We start from the raw sequence: 26,699 nt of genomic DNA, 5'->3' as shown, positions 1-26,699 counted from the left end.
TCTCCTGGACAGGACTCACTGGAAATACTCTTCAACGCCTCCATCAATAAATCGAACATGGGGGCAAACTCTCACGATCCGGACCATCACAATTCCAAAATTGACCATGGCTCCGGTAAACCAAAAGTGCAGTCATTCAAGAGATTAACGAGGCCGGACGATCTTTTTTCCCCCCCGTCTGTCCTTCATCCATCTAACTCGGACCTTGTGTCATCGTTCCCAGTCCCAAAACATTCCTTGCAAGAACTAAATCTTGATTTAAATCTGGACCATGATCAAATAGTAGTGGAGCAAAACCGGAGCCCAGTGGCATCCACGCCCCAAAAATCAGTCGCTCCTACCATAAAACATAGAATCTTAATTGACAACAGTCCCGGAAACAACAGTAACCAACAAAAAAAATCAACCCAGTTGCACATATCAATTTCCTCATCAACTACAACCCCACCACGGGAAGAGCAAAAAAAGAGCTACTGCAGTGAAGTTCCCTCTGGCTCCTGGGGGAACTCCTTGATTAGCACTCTGGATCAGGCCATAAAGGCCCTCAACTTTCAATCAGACAAGATGGAGGTCCAAATTGACTTGATCAATGTCATTGCAAAGCATATTGCTCAACTCAGCTCTAAAACAGATACAATTATTTCTCTTCTGACAAATAAAGAAACTACGGGATCATCCCTCCTAAAACTGCCTCCAACCAACATAGGTCCTGCAAGCCCCTTGCCCAACTGTGGTTGTGGGAGTATCATTGAGAAGCTGGCATCACTCCCCGTAATCCTGAAAGATATTCTGGGAGCAGTTAAAAAGGGTAACCACCAGACGTTAAATGTAGCCCCACCAGGAGGAAACCTTAATATGAGGAATTCAAGCATTTCAATCGCTCACCTCTCGGAACATAAGAGCCCAGAAGGGGCTAGAGACTCCGCCATGTCACACCACTCAAAGGCTCAGCACAAAGCTTCTCCAAACTTGAATGTTTGGTCTCTTAAAAGTACGGAAAATCCTGATCCTCTGCTTCATGACAAGATGACTAAAAAGCAAAGAAAAAAAGCGAGGAAAGCCAGGTCCAAACCAAAAAGCAACCAAAAGATCACTATTGCCAATTTCTTTGAAAAACCTCTGATTGATCCTTCAATAGACATTGGACCTGCAACCATCCCTTCAAACACTACCATTAATCCGTCGGAAGGACGACCCTCCCCTCAGGCAAAAGTCCTGACCGCAAGCCCAAAACCGCGGATACAACCCGGCCATTCAGTCCAGGCATCACCTGAAGGTCAGAGCAAGCCCCCAAAGGTACTGGACTCCAGCACAAACATAAAACCAGCCTTGTCTCTCCTATCAGAATCAAGATCAATCACGAAAAGTCCTTGTTTTTCTTCAAAGGTAGGGCAGATACCCCCACAAGGAAATTTATCCACAACCGGGGTCAATTTTCTCCGAAAAATCAGCCCACCGCATTTACCTTCATCAAGCACAAGTGGACGTCCCCCATCGTGGAGGACGCAACGAAGCAGCGACCAAATACACGCACAGGTAGCACACGAACTAACTCCCATAAAAATAACAAAAACTGGGACTGAGAGACAGTGAATTAAGCAAAAACCAAAGGTCCCAGCGGGACCAACCGAACACAAAATGCGAACTAACGACTCACATTTGACCAATTCTCCAATCATAATTACAAAAACCGGGCAAAATCGCAACTGCACAGTCCGGTCCAACCCCGCAATACAATCCAAAGACAACTACAACCCACGAATCGTTCTTTCTCCCGTAAGGGGCACCTGGAAAAAAGGCCCTACAGGGAGCGAGATTCAAAAAACAACTACAACTTGCTGTGCAAACAACCTCAATTCTTTAGTTCGCCGACCACAAGACTCACCAGTAATTCTAACCGCAGAACTAGAGCCAATCCTAACATTTACTGTTGAATACGAGACAAAGGGCTTGCACGACATCCTTAACAGAGGAAACTTGTTAAGATTATTTGGCCTGGTTCCCGAATTTAGTGGAATAACTTCACAAGATCTAGTTTCAGTCGAGTTCTGTCCAAAATCCGAGCACTCAAATTCCGAAGTCTCCGTTACCACTTGGGCCTCAACGGAGATAGCAGCAAAGATTTTTGAAAACAGAGGCCCATTCATACATTGGGGTATCACCCTTACGCAACACGCGCGCCCGAGATACCCTTTCCCGCTTGTAAAAAGCCTACAGATCACAAACAGGGTGGATACTTCCAACTGTAAGCAAATTTCATGTCTCCAGGGCGCCCGTTCAGCTACCATAGTCCAAGAATCCGGCGAGCCCGACAAATGTCCAACCCAATCTCACATTGGTGGGTCCCCCATACAGGATTGGTCATGGATTCCGTTTATCCTAAACCAAAAGTATTCCTAATAACCATGAACAGCCACCCCACCGTATATGGCCCAACTCTGCGCTTAAGAAGACGGCTAAAACATCTAAAATAGACATCTGCAGTTGGAACATTCATGGGTTCAGTGGTATGGACCAAGACAGTGACACACAACAGTTTTTTCATAAACACGACATTCTTTTACTACAAGAGACGTGGAACCTGGCACCCCCCGCCATCTCTGGCTTCACCGAATATCACATCCTAGCCGAGCGAACGTCCAAGTTCGGGCACCCGAGTGGAGGGTTATCCACATACATCTCACAGAGACTAAAATGGGAGCCAGAGCCACTGGACGCGGGACTTCGCTGGGTTCAGGTAACCAAGATCTCGATAAAACCGGATATGCAACTGTTACTAATAAACATCTACATTCACCCTGAGCAATCAAAAACAAAGGAGAAATTGGCTGTCCTTATTAAACTCATAAAAACACTCCAGAAAACAAACTTCCAAAGCTCGCTGTTACTATCAGGCGATTTTAACCTTAATCTAATTCAAGAAGACCAAAACAAACGGACCTCATTGACAAAAACCCAGGCAGAGCCTATTGCATCAACCCTTAAGCAACTGTCACTGCAGGGATTAACAATTCTAAATCCTGTACTACCAGGCACAGCATCAGCACCACCGACGTACATGAGTGGCAAGTCATTATCAACCATCGACTTTACTTTTGTCAGTAACATCCTGCCTGACTCTGTAACGGATTATGAAATCATAACTCGAACAGAAAGTCACCACTTTCCACAAATTTTTTGTATCAACTTAGGGGTGCCGGAGTCTGCCCAGTTAACTGTTCTCTCCCACCAGGCAGAGAAGTTTAATTTACGTAAACTGCGATGGAGGGGCAGTGGTACGAAAGCCATCTTCGAATCCGCAAGTAGCTTCTTCTCTCAACACAAAAACGCCCAAAATGAAGATTTGGTCGTATCCTGGACAAATCTGTTAGAATATTTGTCTCTTAAACACTCGGTTCACCCTGCACCGCAACATGGCCCGTTAGTCCCACGGGAACCCTGGTTTACCAACACTCTAAGGGAGGAAAAGAGAAAAATAGCCCTGGCACAACGGAAGGCATCAAGGATCATTACCCAGGGCCCCACGTCAAATCATCTTCTTGTTGGGAGATTAAGAAATAACTATCGTAAAATGGTGTGGAAAGCCAAGTCAAACCACAGGGAAGAGACATGGCTCAAACTGCTAGCAGCCAGTAAAAAGCGAAACACGAGGGACTTCTGGGGCATCATAAACAAATTAAACCATGCTGATGCAATATCTCAGGATCCCGGCATCAGCAAACAAAGCTGGGAAACCCACGTAAAAAAACCCTACTTAAAAAGGGAATCCTGTACTCCAGTTAACCACCATCGCCCCAACAACATTTCATCGTCACTGTGCTTCTCGAAAGGTCTGTCAGACGAGTCATTAAGCTACCCTGACATAGGAAGGTCCAATCATCTGGGGTCCCAGCTGGACCTATTCTCCTGTGACAGAGTCAAAAGGTTTATTAACCATCTTAAAACCGAAGGCGCTCCAGGGCCCAATGGTATCCCCAACGCAGTATTTAAACATAACGCTGACTTTTGGGCAATTCATCTTTCCGCCTTGTTTAAACAAGTCTTTACTAGCAACCAGCAGCCCCCTTCGTGGACAGGCAACATTATTCACCCAATTTTCAAGAAGGGAGACAGGAGATTACCGCAGAACTATCGGCTCATATCTCTAATCGACGTGGAAGCCAAACTATACGCTTCTTGTATACTGGAGGAGATCCAGCACTGGGCCGACACCAACAACCTAATCCCAAATTATCAGACGGGCTTCAGAAAAGGGACAGGGACCACAACAAATCTTACAGCTCTAGCACTCATGATGGAAAGAGCCAAAACCAACAACAATCGGCTATATGGCTGCTTTATTGATATCAGAGCGGCATTTGACCGTGTCAGCAGGGGGAGACTTTGGGCAAAACTTACCGAGTGGGGGCTGTCAAAAAATTTTCTCAACGCTCTCATGCTCCTCTATACAGACACTTGGGCCAGGGTGGAACAAGGACAGGGTTCAAGCCTTACGTCTAAAATTCCAACTGAGGACGGATTAAAACAGGGCTGCGTCCTGGCTCCATGTTTATTCAATCTCTACCTGGCAGATCTTGGAAAAAGGCTCGGCCAAATTGCAAGCCATGCTCCGAAGCTCGGGAACACCCCAATGCCAATAATCCAATTTGCCGACGATATTGTGCTCCTAAGCAGAACCCCGCTAGGGTAGCAAAGGCTTATAAACGCTCTAAATCTCTATCTGGACGAGGAACATCTGGAACTAAATAGAGATAAGACAAAAGTAATACGTCTTATCGAGCGAAAACCCATCAAATTCAATTGCTCATTTAACCATCTTGCCTTAGGGGTACAGCCTTACTATCGGTACTTGGGGGTCACCCTAGGCAAAGACAATTCAAAAAAAGAACATTCTGCGGTGCTAAAAGCTAAATCCCAAACTTTAATTTATGGATACGGGCGTCTCCTACAAAAACTGGGAGGCCCAAATTATACCCATCTTCTTAAAGTAATGGCCGCTCAGATCTTACCAGCTTTGTCCTACGGTCTGGTTACCTGGCTTGGGGGGGAGGCTGGTATACTAAACACTCTGCAAAACAAAATCTATAAAGTGGTATTTAAATTACCGAAGTGCGCCTCGCCAGCCCAGGTGCGTCTCGAATTTGGTCTTCAGAATCAAATCTTCAGGTCCAAATCAAGGTTCGTTAAATTTTGCCACCAACTCCGTGCTGCTGATCCACATACATTAAATAATCTCTGTTGGCAGGAAATCAATATTGTCCCTACCCAGCGCTGGGCCACCCATCTTCAAATTTGCCTTTCGGACCTCGGATTGCTTGAAGCATGGAACAAAAAAATAGACCAGGCTAGTTTTTGTAAAATTACCAACTTAAATACAAAACTGAAGTCATTACTGGTAGACAAACAAACATTGACCCTTCGACGCCACGCCGGGACCGTTATTTCCTCCTACCAACTTTAACAGCCTCAGGCTTACTTGGCAACACACTTTAGCCAACACTTAAAAAAGATTCTCATCAACCTCCGCATGGGCCTTCATGAGTCCAAGGACCTAAGACCTTCCTGGAAATCTCAAGACAACTGCCCAAAATGTAGACTCTGCGGCTACCGAAACGAATCTTTAATTCACTTATTTTGTGTGTGCCCATTCCTCATGGTAGCCAGAAAACAGTTTTTACGGGACATTTTAAATAAAATGAACATAAGAACATGTCGCCAGGCCGTTATAATTTGGCTGGGAGGTTCATCACCAATCCTGACTTGTAGGGGTCTTAAATTTATGATTGAAATTGGAAAGCAGCTACAGGTCTGTGCATGATCTTGTTACACACTGCCTGAGGCTACTCCCCCACGACGTTCGCAACGGGACCCGACAAAGTTTTAACTTTTTCTTTTAACTTTGACATTATTTTTTGTTTTAGCAATTTAATGAAATTTGTTTTGTGCATTTAGGCCAACTGTACCTTTGCTATTGTAAGGATTTGTATTAATTCAACAATAAAAAAATGTCAATGGTCAATGGCTATCAGGGATGATACTGAGGACATAAGGGAGGATACACATCCTACAGATCCCTGTGATGCATATGATTTAGAGACACACACAAGTATCTATGGGTCTGAAAGAGAGCTACATGATGCAACAGGGACTCCTCAACAAAGGAAAATAGAACTAGACCAAGAAAAGTGAGATTGACTGACCTGACTTATCCTAATAGAGTAAGGATGCCCATCAGTCACCACTCACTACCGCCCTTCATCATTTGGGACTCCTTAAGGACCTACCACCATACGTGCTATCGGTGATGTATGAGGACAGAATGGAATATCCTTCATCAACCAAATAGCCAGCTGTACTGTCCTTATGTTGTTAACAAGTTATGTTCTATTAGTGAGTGATGGGGTTGCAGTGCATGTGAATGTGAAAAGGTGCATTAAAATTGGGTGAAGGAGCAACACGTTTTTTATGTTTGTTTCTGCTCAGTCCTCCAATATTAAAAACAGGATAGCAAAAGGCAGTTTTGAATAAATAGCTGCCTAGATGGTATAGGTCGACATGTTTCAGCAAAAAATGGAACAAGTAGTCCTTGCCTTCTTCAGGACCTGTGTACTAGTGCTACTGCAAAGTGCTAAAGTGATAAGAATCAATAATAAATATAATTAAAAAAGGAACGTGATCACCTGTGGTCCTAGGTGTCTGTTTCTTCCCTACACATGGCTTGATTGTACCACTAGTGGGAGAAAGCAACATAGTATGAGAAGTCAGACATGCATCACATGATGTACAAGCACAGAAAAACAAGTGTAATGAAGACATCAGTGTCATACCAACAGACAATCGTGGTTTTAGCAAAATAAGGCATGGAGCTCTATGCCAAATGCTATTTAGAATGACATCACAGGATAGTTTCTACACTTAGACGTAACCAAACACCTGCTTACCTATTGTGCAGGGGAAAATAGGCCTCACCTGGCAGTGGCTCAGGAGGAAAAAACACCGCTCTAAAAGAAGGGGGCAACAGAAACACAAACCAAAGGTCAATGTTCCATATCTCTAAAAGCCCCATGTGTACTCTAGAAGATAGCGCTGAAATTCCCACTTAGTCAGGTAGAATCAACAGCTACACTGCTACGAAAAAGACAGCCACAAGGAAGCAACTCTTTGTTGAAACTGGAGCCGGCATAGGCCTTCGATGACGGAAGGCTCACTATACCGACTCCTGAGCGCTTCCGTCACAGCTGCGTGGAGATTGTGACAAAAGCCTAGCCGCTCGCTAAGACAAGGCAAAAGAAAAAGGGGAAATATCTCATTCAGCTGCTTACCTCTCCGTCGGTACTTCTCGCCGGCGTCTAAGCCGACTGGGGAGGTACCGATTGGAGTAGGATCCGCCATTAATATTTTGGTAACCTCGTATTGGTTGGCTCGTCGTCACGTGACAGCAGTCACGTGGTATCCAGTACGGCCCGATGTAACGTGAGCGCTAATAGTGAACATAGGATATTGTTCATTACGAACACTCCCTTAAAAAAGCCAGATGTTAAAAACTTGCTACAGTTTAGTAAATAAAAATAGAAAACAATACACTAAGCGCCGCTTTCCGGTCCCATAAGCTTCAACAGTCTCACGAGACTGACATCAGGGCAAGGAAACCTGGGAGTTGTGGTTAGAGCGCTATCCTGTGGTATATCAGCACTCCTGTTGCATAGCGGTACAGAAACAGGGAAGCCGAAGCGAAACTCTCCTACATGTTGAGTGCTTTAGGTAACGCGTGGCCTCAGAAAGTGCGGGAAAGTACAAGAGTTGTCATGGCGCTCACCAAACTAAGAGATGATATTTATACCCAGTCATTTTAAGAGAAGGAAAACTAAGATGACATATATAAATACAAGCCAATGCCGTCTTTAACAGTTATAATCCCCCTCTTAATCACACATATCTTGGATTTAAAAGCCAGGTTAGTAGTGTCACGGTATAATATTGCTCAGTGTCCCCATTAGGCGTCATATTATAAGACTAGGAGGATCTAATAGGAGGACAGTATAGGTGGTACCTCTATAGTGAAATCTGCAAATGGAACAATTGGCAGAGTGTTCTAGACTGAGAATGTAAACAGAGGAGAAATGATGAAATCCTGGGCACCACTCACAGAATGGACCAGGGGATTTCATCGTTTAATCCTGTCTCATCACTGCCTAGTCTAAAGGCCCATTTCTGCTCTCTGACTAAAAGATATTTAGCAAGGTCGGTGACATGGTCTGGAATAAAAGGCTGTTCCAGAACTGTCCAATAGAATGCGGATGGGTCCTGCTGGGCTTCCAAAAAGTGACTGCTGAGCTTGGTGGTCTGTTTTTTTTGGTACTTTTGTGTTCGGAGATTCGGATCTTAATTTACCGTTTGGTCATACCCACATACTTCAACTGGCACGGGCACACGATTAAATATATCAATTTATCGCTGTTGCAGTGTGTAAATCTTTTCTGTACCCAAGGTCTAGATGTGCCAATATCGATCTCAAGGGATTTTTTAGTTTGCGGACTAGCTGTACAAGAACCGCATGCATGATGTCTTAGAACTGGCGGAAGATTCCAAATGGTACCAAGAGCCCTTGGTGTCTTGTTTCTAGGTCTTGTATGTACTACTTGATCTCGCAATTTAGGACTCCTTATGAATGCAAAGAGAGGAGGCACGATGAGTTCTTGGCCAGTGTTCAGTATAGGCCAGTGTTTTTTACTATCTTTTGATGTTATTAGACAGAGACCCAAAAGTGTTAACAAAAGCCAACCTCTGTAAACTCTGTTTGGCCAAAGAGGGTTCTAAGAGTGCTACACCCGCGAAGCACTCTTAGAACCCTCTTTGCCCAAACAGAGTTTACAGAGGTTGACTTTTGTTAACACTTTTGGGTCTCTGTCTAATAACATCAAAAAGATAGTAAAAAAACACTGGCCTATACTGAACACTGGCCAAGAATTTATCGCGCCTTTTTTCTTTGCATTCAAAAGGGGTCCTAACTTGCGAGATCAAGTAGTACATACAAGACCTAGAAACAAGACACCAAGGGCTCTTGGTACCATTTGGAATCTTCCGCCAGTTCTAGGACATCGTTCATGCGGTACAGCTTGTCCGCAAACTAAAAAATCCCTTGAGATCGATATTGGCACATCTAGACCGTTGGTACAGAAAAGATTTACAAATTGCAACAGCGATAAATTGATATATTTAATCATGTGCCCGCGCCAGTTGAAGTATGTGGGTATGACCACGCGGGAAATTAAGATCCGAATTTCCGAACACAAAAGTACCATAAGATGTAAAAATTAGGCCACCAAGCTCAGCAGTCACTTTTTGGAAGCCCATCAGGACCCATCCACATTCTATTGGACAGTTCTGGAACAGCCTTTTATTCCAGACCATGTCACCGAGCTTGCTAAATATCTTTTGGTCAGAGAGCAGAAATGGGTCTTTAGACTAGGCAGTGATAAGACAGAATTAAACGATGAGATTCCCTGGTCCATTCTGTGAGTGGTGCCCAGGCTTTCATCATTTCTCCTCTGTTTACATTCTCAGTCTAGAACACTCTGCCAATTGTTCCATTTGCAGATTTTACTGTAGAGGTACCAACTATACTGTCCTCCTATTAGATCCTCCTAGTCTTATAATATGATGCCTAATGGTGACACTGAGCAATATTATACCGTGACACCACTAACCTGGCTTTTAAATCCAAGATATGTGTGATTAAGAGGGGGATTATAACTGTTAAAGACGGCATTGGCTTGTATTTATATACGTCATCTTAGTTTTCCTTCTCTTAAAATGACTGGGTATAAATATCATCTCTTAGTTTGGTGAGCGCCATGACAACTCTTGTACTTTCCCGCACTTTCTGAGGCCACGCGTTACCTATAGCACTCAGCATGTAGGATAGTCTCGCTTAGGCTTCCCTGTTTCTGTCCCGCTATGCAACAGGAGTGCTGATATACCACAGGATAGCGCTCTAACCACAACTCCCAGGTTTCCTTGCCCTGATGTCAGTCTCGTGAGACTGTTGGAGCTTACGTGACCGGAAAGCGGCGCTTAGTGTATTGTTTTCTATTTTTATTTACTAAACTAGCAAGTTTTTAACATCTGGCTTTTTTAAGGGAGTGTTCGTAATGAACAATATCATATGTTCACTATTAGCGCTCACATTACATCGGGCCGTACTGGATACCACGTGACTGCTGTCACGTGACGATAAGCCAACCAATACGAGGTTACCAAAATATTATTGGCGGATCCTACTCCGATCGGTACCTCCCCAGTCGGCTTAGACGCCGGCGAGAAGTACCGACGGAGAGGTAGGCAGCTGAATGAGATATTTCGCCTTGTCTTAGCGAGCCGCTATGCCTTTGTCACAATCTCCACGCAGCTGTGACGGAAGCGCTCAGGAGTGGGTATAGTGAGCCTTTTTATTTAAGTGTATTTTCTATAGCGCGCAGCTACCCCAACGGGGTGTCCCGGCGCTTCAGCCGCTGTGCATGATCATACTCAGATGAGGGGAAATTAACAGAAGAGGAGAGTTTTTAGAGCTCTGAGAAGGGTAGTTCTTCATTAATTATACGAATAGAAACAGGCAGTTTGTTCCATAGGGCAGAGGCACTGACCTGAAAAGTTTTGCCCCCTGAGCGAGCTCTTTTGTATTTAGTAGTAGACAGCAAATGTTGAGAACTGGAGCGGAGACACCTTGCATTGCTATAGGGTTGGAGGCAGGAGGCCAGATAGGCGCAACCTTTACCCCTAAATGAACGATGTGCAAGGGTGAGAGCCTTAAATTCGGCTCTTCTTTGGATCGGTAGCCAGTGCAATGCCCGTCGGTGGGGGGAAATATGCTCTCGCAGAGAGATACCACACACTAACCGAAGCGCTGCGTTTTGGACGATCTGAAGCCTGTCTAAAAGGCCAGAGGCCAACCCTAGGTAAAGACCATTCGCATAATCTAGATGCGAGGTGATAAGGGCCTGGACAATCGTTTTCCTGGTGTTAGGGGGAAGGAAATTAATGAATTTCTTGATCATCCTGATCTTTGAAAAACAAGAGGAGGACACTGTTTGGACCTGGTTCTTAAAGGAAAGAGTGGTATCCCATCTAACCCCCAGGTTCCTAACTGAATCCTTCGGGAGAGGGGCAGAGCTCAAGTCAAGTGGCCACCAAAGCTTAGAGTCCAGAGGTGATGGCTGATGAAAAAATAGGACCTCAGTTTTTCCGGCATTGAGTCGGAGGAAGTTGTCATCCATCCACTGAGCAACTTTACGGAGACAATTTTTTAATGGGTCAAAGGTAGTGGCAGTAGGGGTGTCATCATAAGCAAACAACAATTGAATGTCGTCTGCATATGAAATGGCCTTAATTCCCAGCTCCGAGATAAGCTCTGCAAGTGGGGAAAAATACACATTAAATAATAGCGGACTCAATGCCGAGCCCTGGGGGACTCCCCATTTTAGTGGGCGATGATTGGACTTGAAAGGGGGAGTAGACACAGCCTGTGTCCGATTGGCGAGGAAAGAGGACAGCCAATCCAGAGCCTTACCTCCGATACCCTTAGACCTAAGGCGGTCAATCAGGACGGGGTGAGAGACGGTGTCAAATGCTGCCGATAAATCGAGCAGCACCAACACCGCTCTAGAGCCCCCGTCCAGTTTCCACCTTACAGAATCGGCCATTTCAATCAGTGCCGACTCAGTACTATGGCCAGTCCTGAATCCATGCTGAGAGGTATGGAGAAGGCCATGGGTCTCAAGGAAACCGGCTAGTTACTGGTGTACGAGCTTTTCTAGTACCTTGGCAGGGGCAGGCAGTAGCGATATAGGCCTATAGTTGGCCGGTTCATCGGGGTCAGCATTAGCCTTTTTGAGGATAGGGACGAGGAGGGCATGTTTCCAGGAATCCGGGAAAAGCCCGGACCTCAAAGACTCGTTCCAGATGTCATTAAGTGAGGGGTTTAAAAGAGGAGCCAGTAGTTTGTATTGTTTGGCAGGCCACGGGTCAAGGGGAGAGCCTGATCTGCATTTAGACAGCTCAGTTAAGGAGCGTTCTAAGGTAATCTCCTCAAAGGCTGAGAAGACCGATACAGGGTCAGAGGGGGTATCAATTTTTTCAACCATGACAGAGTTAGAGTTGCTCGGGAACGAATCATAAATATTAGCAATTTTTTCCTCGAAATAATCTGAGAGACGGTTAAATAGGGCTTGAGATGTCCTCTGAACACGTTTAAGGGCTACTGGTTCTGAGAAACACTTGACTGTATTAAAAATCTCTCTGGATGAGCCATGGGCCCCGTTAATTTTCTCTTCTAAGAAGATTATTTTGTGATTTATAATATTTTTACGGTAGTCCTTAAGGGCTATTTTATATATCCGCTTACACTCAGGAGAGTAAGACAATCTCCAGCGCCGCTCTAAAAGTTTGCAAGCGGATTTAGATTTGCGTAACTCATCAGAGTACCAGGGTGAAGAAGGGGCAGCTCGGTGCGTTTTTATAGGCCTGGTAGGCCTCCGTCATCGAAGGCCTATGCCGGCTCCGGTTTCAACAAAGAGTTGCTTCCTTGTGGCTGTCTTTTTCTTAGCAGTGTAGCTGTTGATTCTACCTGACTAAGTGGGAATTTCGGCGCTATCTTCTAGAGTACACATGGGGCTTTTAGGGATATGGAACATTGACCTTTGGTTTGTGTTTCTGTTGCCCCTTCTTTTAGAGAGGTGCTTCTTCCTCCTGAGCCACTGCCAGGTGAGACGAGGCCTATTTTCCCCTGCACAATAGGTAAGCAGGTGTTTGGTTACGTCTAAGTGTAGAAACTATCCTGTGATGTAATTCTAAATAGCATTTGGCATAGAGCTCCATGGCTTATTTTGTTAAAACCACGATTGTCTGTTGATATGACAGTGATGTCTTCATTACACTTGTTTTTCTGTGCTTGTACATCATGTGATGCATATCTGACTTCTCATACTATGTTGCTTTCTCCCACGAGTGGTACAATCAAGCCATATGTAGGGAAGAAACCGACACCTAGGACCACTAGGACCACAGGTGATCACGTTCCTTTTTTTATTATATTTATTATTGATTCTTATCACTTTAGCACTTTGCAGTAGCACTAGTACACAGGTCCTGAAAAAGGCAAGGACTACTTGTTCCATTTTTTGCTGAAACATGTCGACCTATACCATCTAGGCAGCTATTTGTTCAAAACTGCCTTTTGCTATTCTGTTTTTAATATTGGAGGACTGAGCAGAAACAAAAATAAAAAACGTGTTGCTCCTTCACCCAATTTTAGTCACTTTTTCACATTCACATGCACTGCAACCCCATCACCCACTAATAGAACATAACTAGTTAACAACGTAAGGACAGTACAGCGGGCTATTTGGTTGATGAAGGATATTCCATTCTGTCCTCACACATCATCACCTATAGCACGTATGGTGGTAGCTCCTTAAGGAGTTCCAAATGATGAAGGGCGGTACCGAGTGGTGACTGATGGGCAACCTTACTCTATTAGATAGGTCAGGATCAGTCAATCTCACTTTTCCTGGTCTCTAGTTCTATTTTATTTTGTTGAGGAGTCCCTGTTGCATCATGTAGCTCTCTTTCAGACCCATAGATACTTGTGTGTGTCACTGATTATATAGGGAGTGTGGCTATGTCTGGTCTCTAAAAAGTTCCCTTAGGCCCCCATCCACCATTTTGTTTTTGTTGCATATGGTTTAGATCTACAGGGGGATACCGACCCAGCCCTCTACACTGCACACCATCTCCACCATATGATGCTTCAGTTAACCAAGATTTAATAGCTAGAGCTACATCATACCCCAGATGCCCCTTACATAAGGACCCAATAAAGGATGACTTCCTTTTTTAGACCCTCACCACTGCACACACAGGCTTACTATATCTGGCCATGCTTAAAGTAGTGTTACGTCTTCCGGGTTATGATCCGGAGCTACAGCCGTGGTTCTTGATACACGCTATTTTTCCTTGGTGATGGAATTATATCCCCCTGAAGAAGTGCTAGTGCAGCACGAAATGCATTGGGGTTTCCAGTTTACCTATGGATTATATGTTACCTATTGACATGGATATATCTCTTTATTGATATGGAACCTACATATGAAGGAATATGTGTTCATGAATATGAATGTTGAACTGTTCGGATGAATAAACCATTCATGAAACTTTGAAAAAATTCCACGTTTTCTATTGGTTATCTATAATTACGCACAATTTTGTGCCTCCAGAGTGCTCAGAACAGTTCTTGCATGTGCAAGACTTTCCTTTGTTTGTAAAGTAGTGTTACGCCATGCTAATTATATTTTCAAAGAACCTGTAAGAGTAAGGATTATAACACCCAGGGTGGACAAAAAATACTAGGCAGTACCATGTATGTATGTATGTATGTGTCTTGTAAAGCGCACTGCTGCCCTGAGGCGTCGTGGCGCTGTAGACCGCTGGGGAACCTGTCCTGGCTATCCCTGTGAGATGGTCCCTACTGGGTATCTCTAAGGTGAAACCAGGCATCCCCGGCGAATGTGGGGGGCCGTTGTAGAGATGAGGCAAGCTAATGCCCAGAGTTGCCGAGTGTGATCCCTGGTTAGAGTAGGCACCGAGGCGAGAATTATCGAGTCCGCTGACCCTGGTCCACGACCCTGCCGCGTCGGGGATTGAACCCTGGTCCCGGGCCGTTCTCTGCTTCCCATTTACATCAGAGGCCAGTTAGCCCCTGACTCATTAAAGGTGGCCAATGCAAGGAAGAGGGTAAACTCCCTGACAAAAGGAGATGCACCTTCCACAGACTAAGAATCAAAGTTAATTGATGCATCTGGTTAATGGGTGGCCGCACAATCGGCTAATACATGGCAAATAGCTAACAGCCAGGCCTTATTAGCAGGGTATGACAGAGCACACTGGGATGAAATGAAAGGGCTCCTCCAACATCTCCCAGAACGGTATAAAAAGCGGGGGTATATAATTCAATCAAATGTGCTCTAGATTTTGCTGACACAGCATCTTGTTGTGCAGACATGCTTGGCTCCATGTTTCCAGCTTCAAAACTGAGACTGCAGGCTGTTGTTACTCTACCATTTGATAAAGAGCATTTTTTTTGGACCACAAATAAATGCAGCCCTAGAAAAGATGAAAAAAGACACAGATATCGATAAGTCCGGGGGTGCCCTGCAGTCTCCCTCCTTTCATGGGTCTTTTTGTCGCCCCAATTTTAAACAAGGAGCCAAACCTGCATCAACAGGCACCTTTGGGTCGCAATATAAAAACCAAGGGCAAACATCAACCTCTAGAGGCTTCTACAGAAGCACTTGTAGGAGAAATAATTACAAAGGGCGCAGACAAGGAAATAACACCCATAACGCAAACACTTCTCAAAACAATGAATCCATCACCATTCCTCCCACTCATCTAACACCTGTGGAGGGAGGTCTACAGCAATTCTTTACAGAATGGCAAACCAATACAACAGATCAATTTGTGTTGGATATTACCCAACATGGTTACTGTATGGAGATAATCACAACTCCTCCAATCATTCCACCCCACAAACACAATCTTCTCATACAACATCAACATCTGCTCAAGCAGGAAATACCAGCTGTCTTACTCACAGGAGTCTTAGAGCCAGTACAGCCTCAACATTAAAGAGCAGGAGAATATTCACTGTACCTTTTCATTCCGAAAAAAGGTGGCTCACTTAGACCCATTTTAGACCTCAGTCCCCTAAATCACTACTTTCTTTTGGAACACTTCCGCATGGCCACCCTGCAGGAAGTAAAACTTCTACTACAAAAAGGCTACTTCATGTCCACATTAGACCTCAAGGACGCCTACTTTCATATATCAATTCACGTTACCCATCACAAAAACCTACGATTTGTCTTCCAAGGACAACACTATCAAGTCAAAGTTCTTCCTTCGGAGTCACCACTGCTCCATGGGTATTCACAAAATGCCTAGCAGTAGTTGCAGTACATTTGCGCAGAGAAAACATTCACTTATTCCCTTACTTGGACGATTGGCGCATAACAGCCAACAACTCGCACATTTGCAATCAACATATCCAAAAGGCAATCAGCCTTCTACATAGGCTACGGTTTGCCATCGACATGCACAAATCACATATCCAACTGTTACAAATACAAGCGTACCTACGGGCCATTCTATACTCGCAATTAGGGTTAGCATACCCAAATACAGACAGGATGCGAAGCATTAAAACACTAGTCCAACAGTTTCAAACAGGCAATCAATGCACAATCAGGACAGCCATGCGCCTTTTAGGCATGATGGCATCTTGCATCGCAGTAGTCCCACATGCACCCCTACATATGAAACCATTGCAAGAATGCCTTGCACACCAGTGGAATCAATCACAGGGTCAAATGTACGATCTAGTGTTGGTAGGAAGCTGCACACATCACTCGCTGCAGTTGTGGAACTCGCAAAACCTTTCCAAGGGTCGGCCGTTTATAGCCTCCAGTTCCCCGAGCCATTCTTCCAGCAGATGCTTCTCTGACCGGATGGGGAGCTCATTGCAGACTCTGACAATTCAGGGTATATGGGATTCCAAACACCAGGATCTGATCTTAAATTACCTAAAGCTTAAAGCTGTTCACCTAGCATTGAAAGTGTTCCTAACTCACCTAATCAACAAGGTTGTACTGATCCAAACAGACAGCATGACAACCATGTACTATCTGCAAAGACAGGATGGGGACTCACTCTCTGCAGTTATTGCACCTAGCACAAACAATCTTCAAGAGGCCTTCCGGCTTGAGATGATTGAGTACTAGGTCTTCAACAAAAAGGTCCGGCACATCTCCTTCCGATCTTTCCGGAATACCTATAATGCGTACGTTATTCCTCCTGGAGCGCCCTTCATAGTCATCCAGCTTCTCTTCAGCGAACCTCTTGAGAATGTGTAGAGCTTGAACTTCGGTCTGAAGCTGCGTGACATCATCTATGAGACTGGTGGGAATTTCCAGTTGTTTGACCTTCTCATGGGTATGGGCAAGGTCTACCCTGATCAGTCACCTCCACCGTGATGGCATCCGTGCGCTGCACCATGGAGGTGCGCACCTCCGCAATTGCCTCCATTACTTCCTTAAGTGACAGTTCAGGGGTCTCGCTTCCCAATCCGCGAGCTTGGTCAGTCTGGACTGCGTGCTCCAGTACCGGGCCCTTGGGGCAGGTGTACTTGTCAAATTTACTTTGCTGTGTCGCTTTTGGCCCCCTGCCACTCGCCATTGCCGCTATTACAGGGGGTCTCGGCAGCACTGTCCGCTGCCCAACTGCAAGGACCCCACAAAGTCACTCTCTGGTAAGCTTCTCAGGGGGCGTAGGCGAACCTCTTGTCCCTCAACAGCAGCGCTCTACTGCCACACACGGGTCCACCACCACCAAATATCAACTGCGGGTCCCTCCGGGCACCAGACACACCTCAGCAGGCTGCCGCGGGTGGCGGACACCCTCGGGTCGATCGGCACAGTCGCCCTCACCCTCCTAATGGGTACAATCAGTCAGCTGTAGTATGTGGGTCACAATAGCTTTGCAGCATGGGCAAATTAACGTGCAGTACCTCAGGCCAGAAGCAGCGCTCCTCTTTTCCCCCGGCAGCGAGATCGCCCCTCAAGGCACTACCTGGAAATAGGCTTCTCCTGCGACTTGCGGGCTGGGCCGCAAGCCGCACCGTCAATTTGCAGCTCACCTGCCCTCAGGAGTGCGCGCGTGGGCACCAGGAATCACTGAAGCACGCTGCCTTTGCTGCGGGGAGGCCTTGGATCCCCGCCGGCCTGTCTCCGTCTGCACAAGTTCTACGAAGCCCGGAAACGAAGCGGGTGGATTGAGTTCACTTAATGCAGCCCTTCCCCACTTCGGGATACGGATCAGCGTACTTTGGTCAGGGAGAGCGGAGCTCCTTCAAAACGCAGCCATTATTCTGCCGCGCGTAACCACGCCCCCTTAAAATCTTTTTTAATCAGGTTTTTCTGTTGTATAAAATGTCGTCTTCGTTTGTATAAAGGTAAAAAAATGCTTAGCACTTTTTTTTACTTTTCAGCATAATGCACAGCAGCCACAATGCTCTACAACATAGCCAACAGTTCTGGCTAAACACATAAGATCCTAAAGGCAAGACCTATTGCCTATGCCAATGCTTGTTTGTTGATGCTGTTTTGATTGCTTGTATTCTGTCTGATGTATAAACTGTAAAGCGCTCTGCTACCCTCGGGGGTCATGTTTGCACTATATAAAACTTTTCTAAATAAATAAATACATTTACGATGAGGTTGGGGGGGTCAAGCCTGTTAAACCAAGGAGTCATTTTTGTCAGAAAGCCAGAATTGCCCAGATCGGTTCTTTTAACTACCGGGGCATTCTGTTTGATGACCAATCTTTTTGGGTACCCTCTTTTCTCTCAAAGACGTTGGCCCTTGCCAGATTGTGTGGAGCAGTGAAGGATTTTTGCTCACTGGTGGGCAGGGCGCCTTTGAAAGGCTTGATCCATGTGTATAAGGTTAAACGTGTTTTAGCAATTACTTATGGCAGCGACCTCTGGGGGTATCGGGAGTGCGATTTGTTACAGCGGGATGCAAAGAAGGTTCTCAGGTGGCTCCTTGGCGATTGACTGGGAACCTCCACTCTTGCAGTGCATGAGGAACTTGGCATTAGCTATATATCGGACTGCAACAGAATTAGACCTTTATTAAGCTGGATCTCGATCTGAATCAACAGTGACCCTATTCTTAACAAAATTATTCGGGACTGCCTTTCCCTAGATAACCACAAGGTTATCCCATGGCTAAATTATATCAAGTTTGCTCTTAGCCTTTTTTCACAGCCAGAAGGCATTATTAAAGAGGGATTACCAATGGGATAAACACACTTTTCTTATGCGTTTTGTGAGCCAGTCCTGAGGACACAGAGACATGTAAACCTTCGTTTTGACTTACTTTTTAGGTCTCGCACCTGGCGATTACAGCGCGAAAGCGCTGTCTCGCCTGCAAGACCTATAGTCACCGGCTCGGCTTCCCAGGAGACAGGAGATGGGCACGCGCAGCATGCTGGAATTGGATCAGGTCGCGCGCTTGAACACACGCTCGCTGTGCCCATCTCCTGTCTCCTGGGAAGCCGAGCCGGTGAGCCTTGCAAGCCTCATGCACTTCTCGCTCTCGCATGCAGTAACGGCCAACACACACAGCCTCGACCCCCCCCCCCCCCGATTTCGCTTCACGTTAGACACAGGCACACACGAGCGCACACACTCAGTGGAGCACACACATACAGAGACACACACCACATACCCCCCCGCCGCACCCGCCCCCAGGACAACTAAGCCCCACTCACCGCATCGGCGCCACTCCTGACTTCTGCAGCCTCCGCGGGGCTCTCCCTCAGGCATGGAAGCCCCACGTCATCACTGGGAAGTCCCGCCCCACGACAGGCGTGACGCTCCCGAACGTCCGGTTTTGGGATGTGCACGCTCACGGCTTGTTAATACAGGCAGCTAACTCCTTAGAGCCGTATTTAACCTGGAGGACTATTATCTACCATTGGTATCTTCTATCCTGATTTAGGATGAGCAAATTTCCCTAGAGGCTGGGTGGCAGGTGACCTTTTAGGTCCCAGTGAGTGCAATGGTTTTGTTTTGTCATTTTTACACCTTGCCTAGGAAAAAGAACCTGATTCTGCTCTTAAGGGAGGCCAAGCTACCCCAAGTGAGGCCGGCCATGCTTTTTCTTGCTGCGCTGGGGAACGTCTATACATGAGTTATTTGATGATAGTTTGACTCATCTCTTATGTCTGTGTCTTTCCGCATTGAGTGGTACGTAAAATGTGTGCATTTCTTTTATTGTGTCTTTATTGTTTTTTTTTATATTTTATGGGTTTTTATTTAACTAAATAGGTTAAAAAAAATCTACTTCTACCAAAGTAATTTGTCTTTAATTAATTTTTTCTACTCTATTTACTCAAATTATAATTATGTCAAAATGCTTTTAAATAAAAGGGGAGCACATCTTAACATTTTGAAAATAGAAATATGCATTTGTTGAGTAATTGCCTGCATGTGGTTTAGACTGCAGAGGCTAATTGGAGACCAGCCTCTGAATTCATCAAGTTATGTGAGAACTAACTAGTCTTTTTCCTTCTCGCAGTTTTTTGTCTCTCCAAAACTTGCAACCTTTGTACTGAGTGTTGTGCCACCACTTGCCATTATTGCTGTGATCTATGGGCGATATCTTCGAAAGCTCACCAGGCTCACCCAGGATTCCTTGGCAGAAGCCTCACAGGTATTATTCTGTTTAAATGTAAAGCATTGAAATGTGTGCACACCCTAAACCAAGAATATTTAGCTTTAAGTGTCATTAAAGAGCTGTTTTGTAGAAATGCATGACCCTTTTAACTTACAAATTTGTAACTTCCCTTTGGATTCATGCCTTCAATGAACTTTATAATGGGCTTAGATTACACAACTGTACAAAACCTGCAGAAGTCAAAATAATGTAACTAGGTTTGTGCGCGCAAGCAGGAGTTGGTCCTCATTCCAGCATGTCTGAGTATCAGCACCTGACCTGTAAGAAGCACAATGGGTACACAGAAACCATTACATTAATGTGTCATCATCATTAAGAGTTTGTTTCAACAAAGTGTCGAACAAACATAAGGAAACTCAAGTCATACAGAGTTCTTCTAAACCCAACCAAGACCCCTAAGTATTTGAATGACTGCCTCCTGATGGGGATGGTGGACGGCCAGTCAAAGCAATCCATAGAGAGGTGGAGGGGCACCAGTGTTGATTTCGCCGGGTTGAGTCGGAGGCCCCAAACCCTCTCAAAGGCCTGTAAGACTTCAAGGCATCTAGGGCCGGAGTTAGCCGGATCCGCCAGATAGAGCAGGACATCATCCGCGTAGAAGGAAATTTTGTCGGTAAGATGGGTTCCCCAAGTCCAGCCCTGGATCCGGTGATCCGATCCAATAAGGCAGTCCAGGGACTCCATTACCAGCGTGAATAAAAGGTGCGAAAGGGGACAACCCTGTCTCGTGCCCCTTTGGATTGGGAACACCCTGGAGAGGGTTCCGTTGGTCAGCACCTTGGCTCTGGGGTTGGAGTAGAGGACTTAGACAAAGTGCCGGAAATACTGCCCAAGAGCCATCAGCTGCAGGACCTCCTCCAGATAGTGCCAGTCCACCGTATCAAAGGCTTTTTCAAAGTCTACCAGGAGGAGAAGGGCGTAAGGGTTTAGCGAGGGACAGATGGAGGCGTCGTAGGCAGTGCTTCTGGTGCTCCGCGCTGGCATGAAGCCGCATTGATCCACATGGACCAACTTATGGAGAAAGGGACGGAGTCGTTGAGTCAGGATTGTGGTGTATATTTTTATCTCTGTATTCATAAGAGAGATTGGGCTATATTCCGCACATCTGGGGGACGGTGGCTCAATCAATCAATCATGTGCCTGTTAAGCGCGACTACTCACCCGTAAGGGTGACAAGTCGCTGGGGTGGAGGGGGTGCAGGTTCCAGACCATCAAGGAAAGGGTCTGTCGAAGAGCTAAGTTTTGATGTTTCTCTGTAAGATGGGGAGTGATGTTGTCTGTCTAAGGTGGAGCAGTAGGGCATTCCAGGCTCTGGCTGCGGAGAAGGAGCAGTCTCCCGATCTCGTCTTTCTGGCGCAGGGGACCACTGCGTAGGAGAGCTGGGCTGATCGTAGGGTCCTTTGGGGTGCGTGGAATTTGAGATGGCTGTTCCGGTATGCTGGTCCAATGTTGTGGAGGGCTTTTTGTGCGTGGGTGAGAATCTTGAAGGTGATTCTGGCCTCGATGGGGAGCCAGTGGAGTGTGTGCAGGTGCTGGGAGACGTGGCAGTGTCTTGGCAGGTTGAAGACCAGTCTTGAGGCGGCGTTCTGGATGTTTTGTAGCTTGCGGGTGAGGTTTTTGTTTATTCCGGCGTAGAGTACATTGCTATAGTCGAGTTTGCTGGTGACGAGGGTGTGAGTGACAGTCTTTCTGTGGAAGTGGGTCCATTTGAAGGTCTTACGTAGGAAGCGAAGGGTGTGGAAGCAGGAGGATGTGACAGAGTTGATCTGGCGGTCTATTTTGAGCTCGGAGTCCGGATGATTTCAAGGTTGCATGCGTGGTCCGTGGAGGTGGGTGGGCTTCCGAGGGCGGGGGTCCACCAGGTGTCATTCCAAGCGTCGGGGTGTGGGCCCATGATGAGTACTTCTGTTTTGTCAGTGTTGAGTTGTAGGCAGCTGCTTTTCATCCATTTGCGATGGCTTTCATGCCTTTTTGAAAGTTGTGTTTTGCTGCTTTGTGTTTGTTGGATAGGGAGAGGATGAGTTGGGTGTTGTCTGCGTATGAAACAATGTTGAGTTCGTGGGTTTGGACGATGGGGGCGAGCGGAGCCATGTAGACGTTAAAGAACGTGGGGCTGAGAGAGGACCCCTGGGGGAGTCCGCAGGTGGTTGGTGGAGGGTCCGAGAGGAAAGGAGGGAGTCTGACCCACTGCGTTTTGCTGGAGAGGAAAGAGTGGATCCAGTCGAGGGCCTTATCCCGTATCCCTGCGTTGTGGAGTCTGCGTGTTGGGGTGTGGTGGGAGGCTGTGTCGAAGGCCGCTGAGAGGTCAAGGAGGATGAGGGCTTCTGTTTCTCCTCTGTCCAGGAGGGAGCGGATGTCGTCTGTTGCGGCAAAGAGTGCGGTTTCTGTGCTGTGGTTTTTTCTGACGCTAGATGTGGGGGAGTCGAGGATGTTGTGCTCTTCGATGGAGGTGGCGAGGTGGCTGTTGATGGCTTTCTCTATGACTTTCACTGGGAACGGGAGCAGAGAGATGGGCCTGTAGTTTTTGAGGTCGTGTGGTCCGCCGAGGGCTTCTTCAGGAGGGGGCTAATCTTGGCGTGTTTCCAGTTATCAGGGAAGGAGGCGTTCGCCAGGGAGCGGTTGATGGTGTGGCGAAGTATGGATGCGAAGGTGTTGGTGGCTCTGTTGAATATGTGGTGGGGGCAGGGGTCCGTGGGGGCCCCAGAGTGGATTGACTTGATGGTCTTCAGTGTGTCTTCGGTAGTGAGGGCTGTCCAGCTGTCAATCGTTGGCTTCAGGGTGTCGGGTGGCTGGTGAGGGTTCGGTGTGTTGGTTATCTTCGTCGAAGTGGTCATAAATGTTCTTGATTTTGTGGTGTAAAAAGGTGCTGAGTTTGTTGCAGAGGTCCTGTGAGGGAGGAATGTCAGTAGACTCGCTGGTAGGTTGGGCGAACTTGATGATGCTGAAGAGTTCTTTGCTCTTGTGCGCATGTGTGGAGATTCTGTCTTTGATCTGTCTTTCTCATATTTCTGATGAGTTGGTGGTGGGCGTTGGTGGCAGCTCTGAACTTGTGGGCTTCTGTGGATTTGGAGTTCCTCCAAGCCTTTTCGAGGCGGCAGCATGTGCGTCTGGACTCTCGAAGTTCGGTGGTAAACCTTCTGACTTTCTTGGCGTGTGTTGTTCTTTTTGAGGGGGCTATGGTGTTGGCGCTGTGGGAGATCCATCTGTGCAGAGTTCGGGCCGCGATGTTTGGGTCATCGTCTTCCACAGTGGTTGGGGTGGAGTTGGTGAGTGAGGAGGTGAGCTGGTCGTCAGTGATTTTGGTCCAGTTTCTTCGTGGGAGCGGGTGCTGGTGTCTATAGATGGTGGGTGTAAAGGACAATGTGTGAGGACCCGTTGATCCCAGGACCCCAACGGTGGGTAGTCTGGTGTGTCTGCAGATTGGTGTAGTGACCAGCAGCTCTGCGCCTCACATGAGGGGAGGAGGGGCGGGGCGCCTCTCCCAAGGCCCCTGGTGCACGACACTCGCGGGACGAACAGCCCGACCCCAACCCCCAGAGGCAGTGTGGACGAGGGATGTGGCTAAACGAGTAGGAGGGCGGGAGGAGGCTGGGGAGCCTCACCTGAGGCACCAGCTGCCCGACCAAGCAGCCGACCGGCCCTACAACCAGCCCCCCGTTGCAGGCGTGAAAATGGGCCCCAGGTGTAAGAAGAACAGCAGGCGGGGCCGGGGAGTCCCTCTCGAAGCTCTCACTGCACGATCCCAGCAGCCGACTGGCTCACCCCCAGCGCCCCGGCGAATAGAGCTCCGACCCCCGGGCCAGCGCCACACCAACTGAGCAAGGATCAGCGGGTGAAGACTCCCACGACTCCGCACCATCTGCAAGTCGCACCTCCCAAGCACAGGGGACTGCGTGGAGCGTCCCCTGACCGGAAAACTCCATCCCGGCCTGCCCCCGGAACACCCTCACCGGCACAGCTCAGCACCCAGCGCGGGGGGCTTCATTTTGAATTATATGACGCTTTCTCCTTGAATTGCATTTTTAATTGTGCGCATCCACAACGTAAACCAGTGGGATTCAGGGCTGCGGAAGTTCTGTTTCCTTGTTCCTTTGTTTACTCTGCCGTCTTCAGTGGATCGAATACTGGGAACTATGGAGAGGTCCCAGTTTGTGTATTACTTTATTTATGAGGCGTATATTAGTCGGAACGGGCATCAGAACTCTTTACAAGAGAATACGAATACTTGATAACTCTCATAACAAAAAGCACACAAGACGTCAGCGGTTCTTTCACTTAGTTGCTTCGCTGTGAAATGGATAAAAAAAAAGAAGCTCGCGAGTGTTGCGCGCGCGCCACAGCGAGCCATGTGGTTTCAATTATCGCGCCCGTGTCTGGGCACGATAATTGAAACCACATGTCAGCGATGCGCGTAATAGACACCACTAGGCCATGGATGGAGCAATGCGTCTGCCTTTGGCCTATTGCGTGCTCTCTTTTTCAAAAACACGCACGCAAAGCCCAATAGCGTGCCACAAGAAGAAAAGCACACGCTTGTGCGTGTGCCATTCCTCGGTCAGCTACTTAAACCTCGTTTTTCACCTACTAAATGTCTCGCGCTGCGCGAGTAGTGCTGCGTACTGCAACGCTAGGTGCAAGACCTAAAAATCACCTTTACTTAAAGATGCGTCTTTGGATTCTGAGTTCAGGCATACTAAACTTTATTTTTCTATCTGGTCCCAATGGGAAGATATATTTATAAGATGTTATAAATTAACTCCTGTGTTTTCCTATGGAACAGATACCCTTTCCATAGTGAAAAACAAAATGCACTGTAATTCATTACCAGGACATGTCACACTCATCAGTACATGTCCTACCTTTAATATACACTGCACCCTGTCCACAGGGTAACCTTTGGCCTACCTTAGGGGTGAATGATATGTAGAAAAGGGAAGGTTAGGGCCTGGAAAGTTGGTGCTATTGCCAAGTCAACATGGCAGTTTCAAACTGCGTGCAGACTCTGCAGTGGCAGGTCTGAGTTACCTTTCCAGTGCTACTCATGTGGGTGGCGCAATCAGTGCTGCAGGCCCACTAGTAGCATTTGATTTACAGGCCCTGGATCACTCAGTGTACTTTACATGGGGCTGACTAGTAAATCAAATATGCTATCATGGAAACACCAACCCATAATACAAATTTCACAGAGAGCATATGCACTTCAGCACTGATCAGCAGTAGTAAAGTGCCCAGAGTTCTAAAACCAATGACAGCAGGTCAGGAAAAAATAGAAGGAAGAAGCTAAAAGTTTGGGGATAACCCTGCAAAAATTGCCATTTCCAACACAGAGTATAATGCCTCAGCACCACCTCTGCCTTCAGGCCTTGGTCAGCACTGAGACAATGCTCCTGACGCCCCGCCCTCAGGCCTGGCACTGAAACAAACAGTCAAGCCTTCCGGATAGGGATCGAGTCGGCCTAAGTCATCATCTTCGGATCCAAAATCTTCTGCTCTGAAAGAAAAGCCTGGTTTGGAAACAAAGCCTTCGGCTTCGAAAACAAGCATACTTAGGAGCCGAAATCTGTTACGAAGGCAAGACTTTTCGGCACCTGAAACCTTCTGCATCAAAAACGAAAGAAACCCTCACAAAGTCTTCAGAACCTGTCCTGGAACTTTTGAAAGAAAAATTAGACCCTAAACAAAAGGAAATATACATCCGTCCAGATACTGGACACATTTTAGCTAAGACACCATCCAAAAGGAAACTTCCTTCAGAAGATCCTGCTTATAAGGCTACAAGTCCTATTCATCCCGACCCTCAATTTCTTCCAACTCTACCATCTTCACCACATTTGCCACGTTCAAATCCTCTAAATATAACATTTCAGGGGTTTCCTCATACAAAACCTGATGTAGACTATGATCAGGATGATGACAATACTGATTTGCCTATAGATCCATGGAATGATTACACTATTGATCCTCTCATGGATACTGACCTTGATCTATACCCTGCAAAGGCATCACCACCAGATGATAATGTAGCTTACCAAGAGCTTATTTATAGAGCTGATGAATATCCTGGGATCGCATTACCTAAAGATTCTTTGGAGGAAGATTATTGTATTTGACACTCTGGGGTCTACACATAAGACAACTCGGACTCTTCATATGTTAAAAGGCATAATGAGACATGCTGACAATATTTTTAAGGATCCTGTGCGTGCCCGTGTTTTGACTCCAAGGGTCGATAAAAAATATAAATCTCCATCTGATCCGGTATTTATTAAGGGACAATTGCCTCTGGACTCATTAGTGGTCTCTAATGCTCGTAAGAGAGCAAACTCGCAAACCTCTGCTGATGCACCT

General features: G+C 46.6%; 1 protein-coding gene across 2 annotated transcripts in view; it reads left to right on the top strand.

Annotated features, from left to right (window-relative positions):
- ABCB10 (ATP binding cassette subfamily B member 10) overlaps positions 1 to 26,699 on the top strand; it is an 878,274-nt gene that overhangs the window by 187,278 nt on the left and 664,297 nt on the right. For both annotated transcript variants that reach the window (XM_078648832.1, XM_078648833.1), the window contains exon 4: positions 20,193 to 20,327. In XM_078648832.1, coding sequence (XP_078504958.1) covers positions 20,193 to 20,327 — 135 coding nt within the window. The remainder of the gene's footprint in view (positions 1 to 20,192; positions 20,328 to 26,699) is intronic.

The sequence above is a fragment of the Lissotriton helveticus genome, chromosome 6 (assembly GCF_964261635.1).
Source record: "Lissotriton helveticus chromosome 6, aLisHel1.1, whole genome shotgun sequence".
Classification (NCBI taxonomy): Eukaryota; Metazoa; Chordata; class Amphibia; order Caudata; family Salamandridae; genus Lissotriton; species Lissotriton helveticus.
Note: the sequence above shows the minus strand (reverse complement) of the source record. Positions and strands in the feature narration are given on the sequence as shown.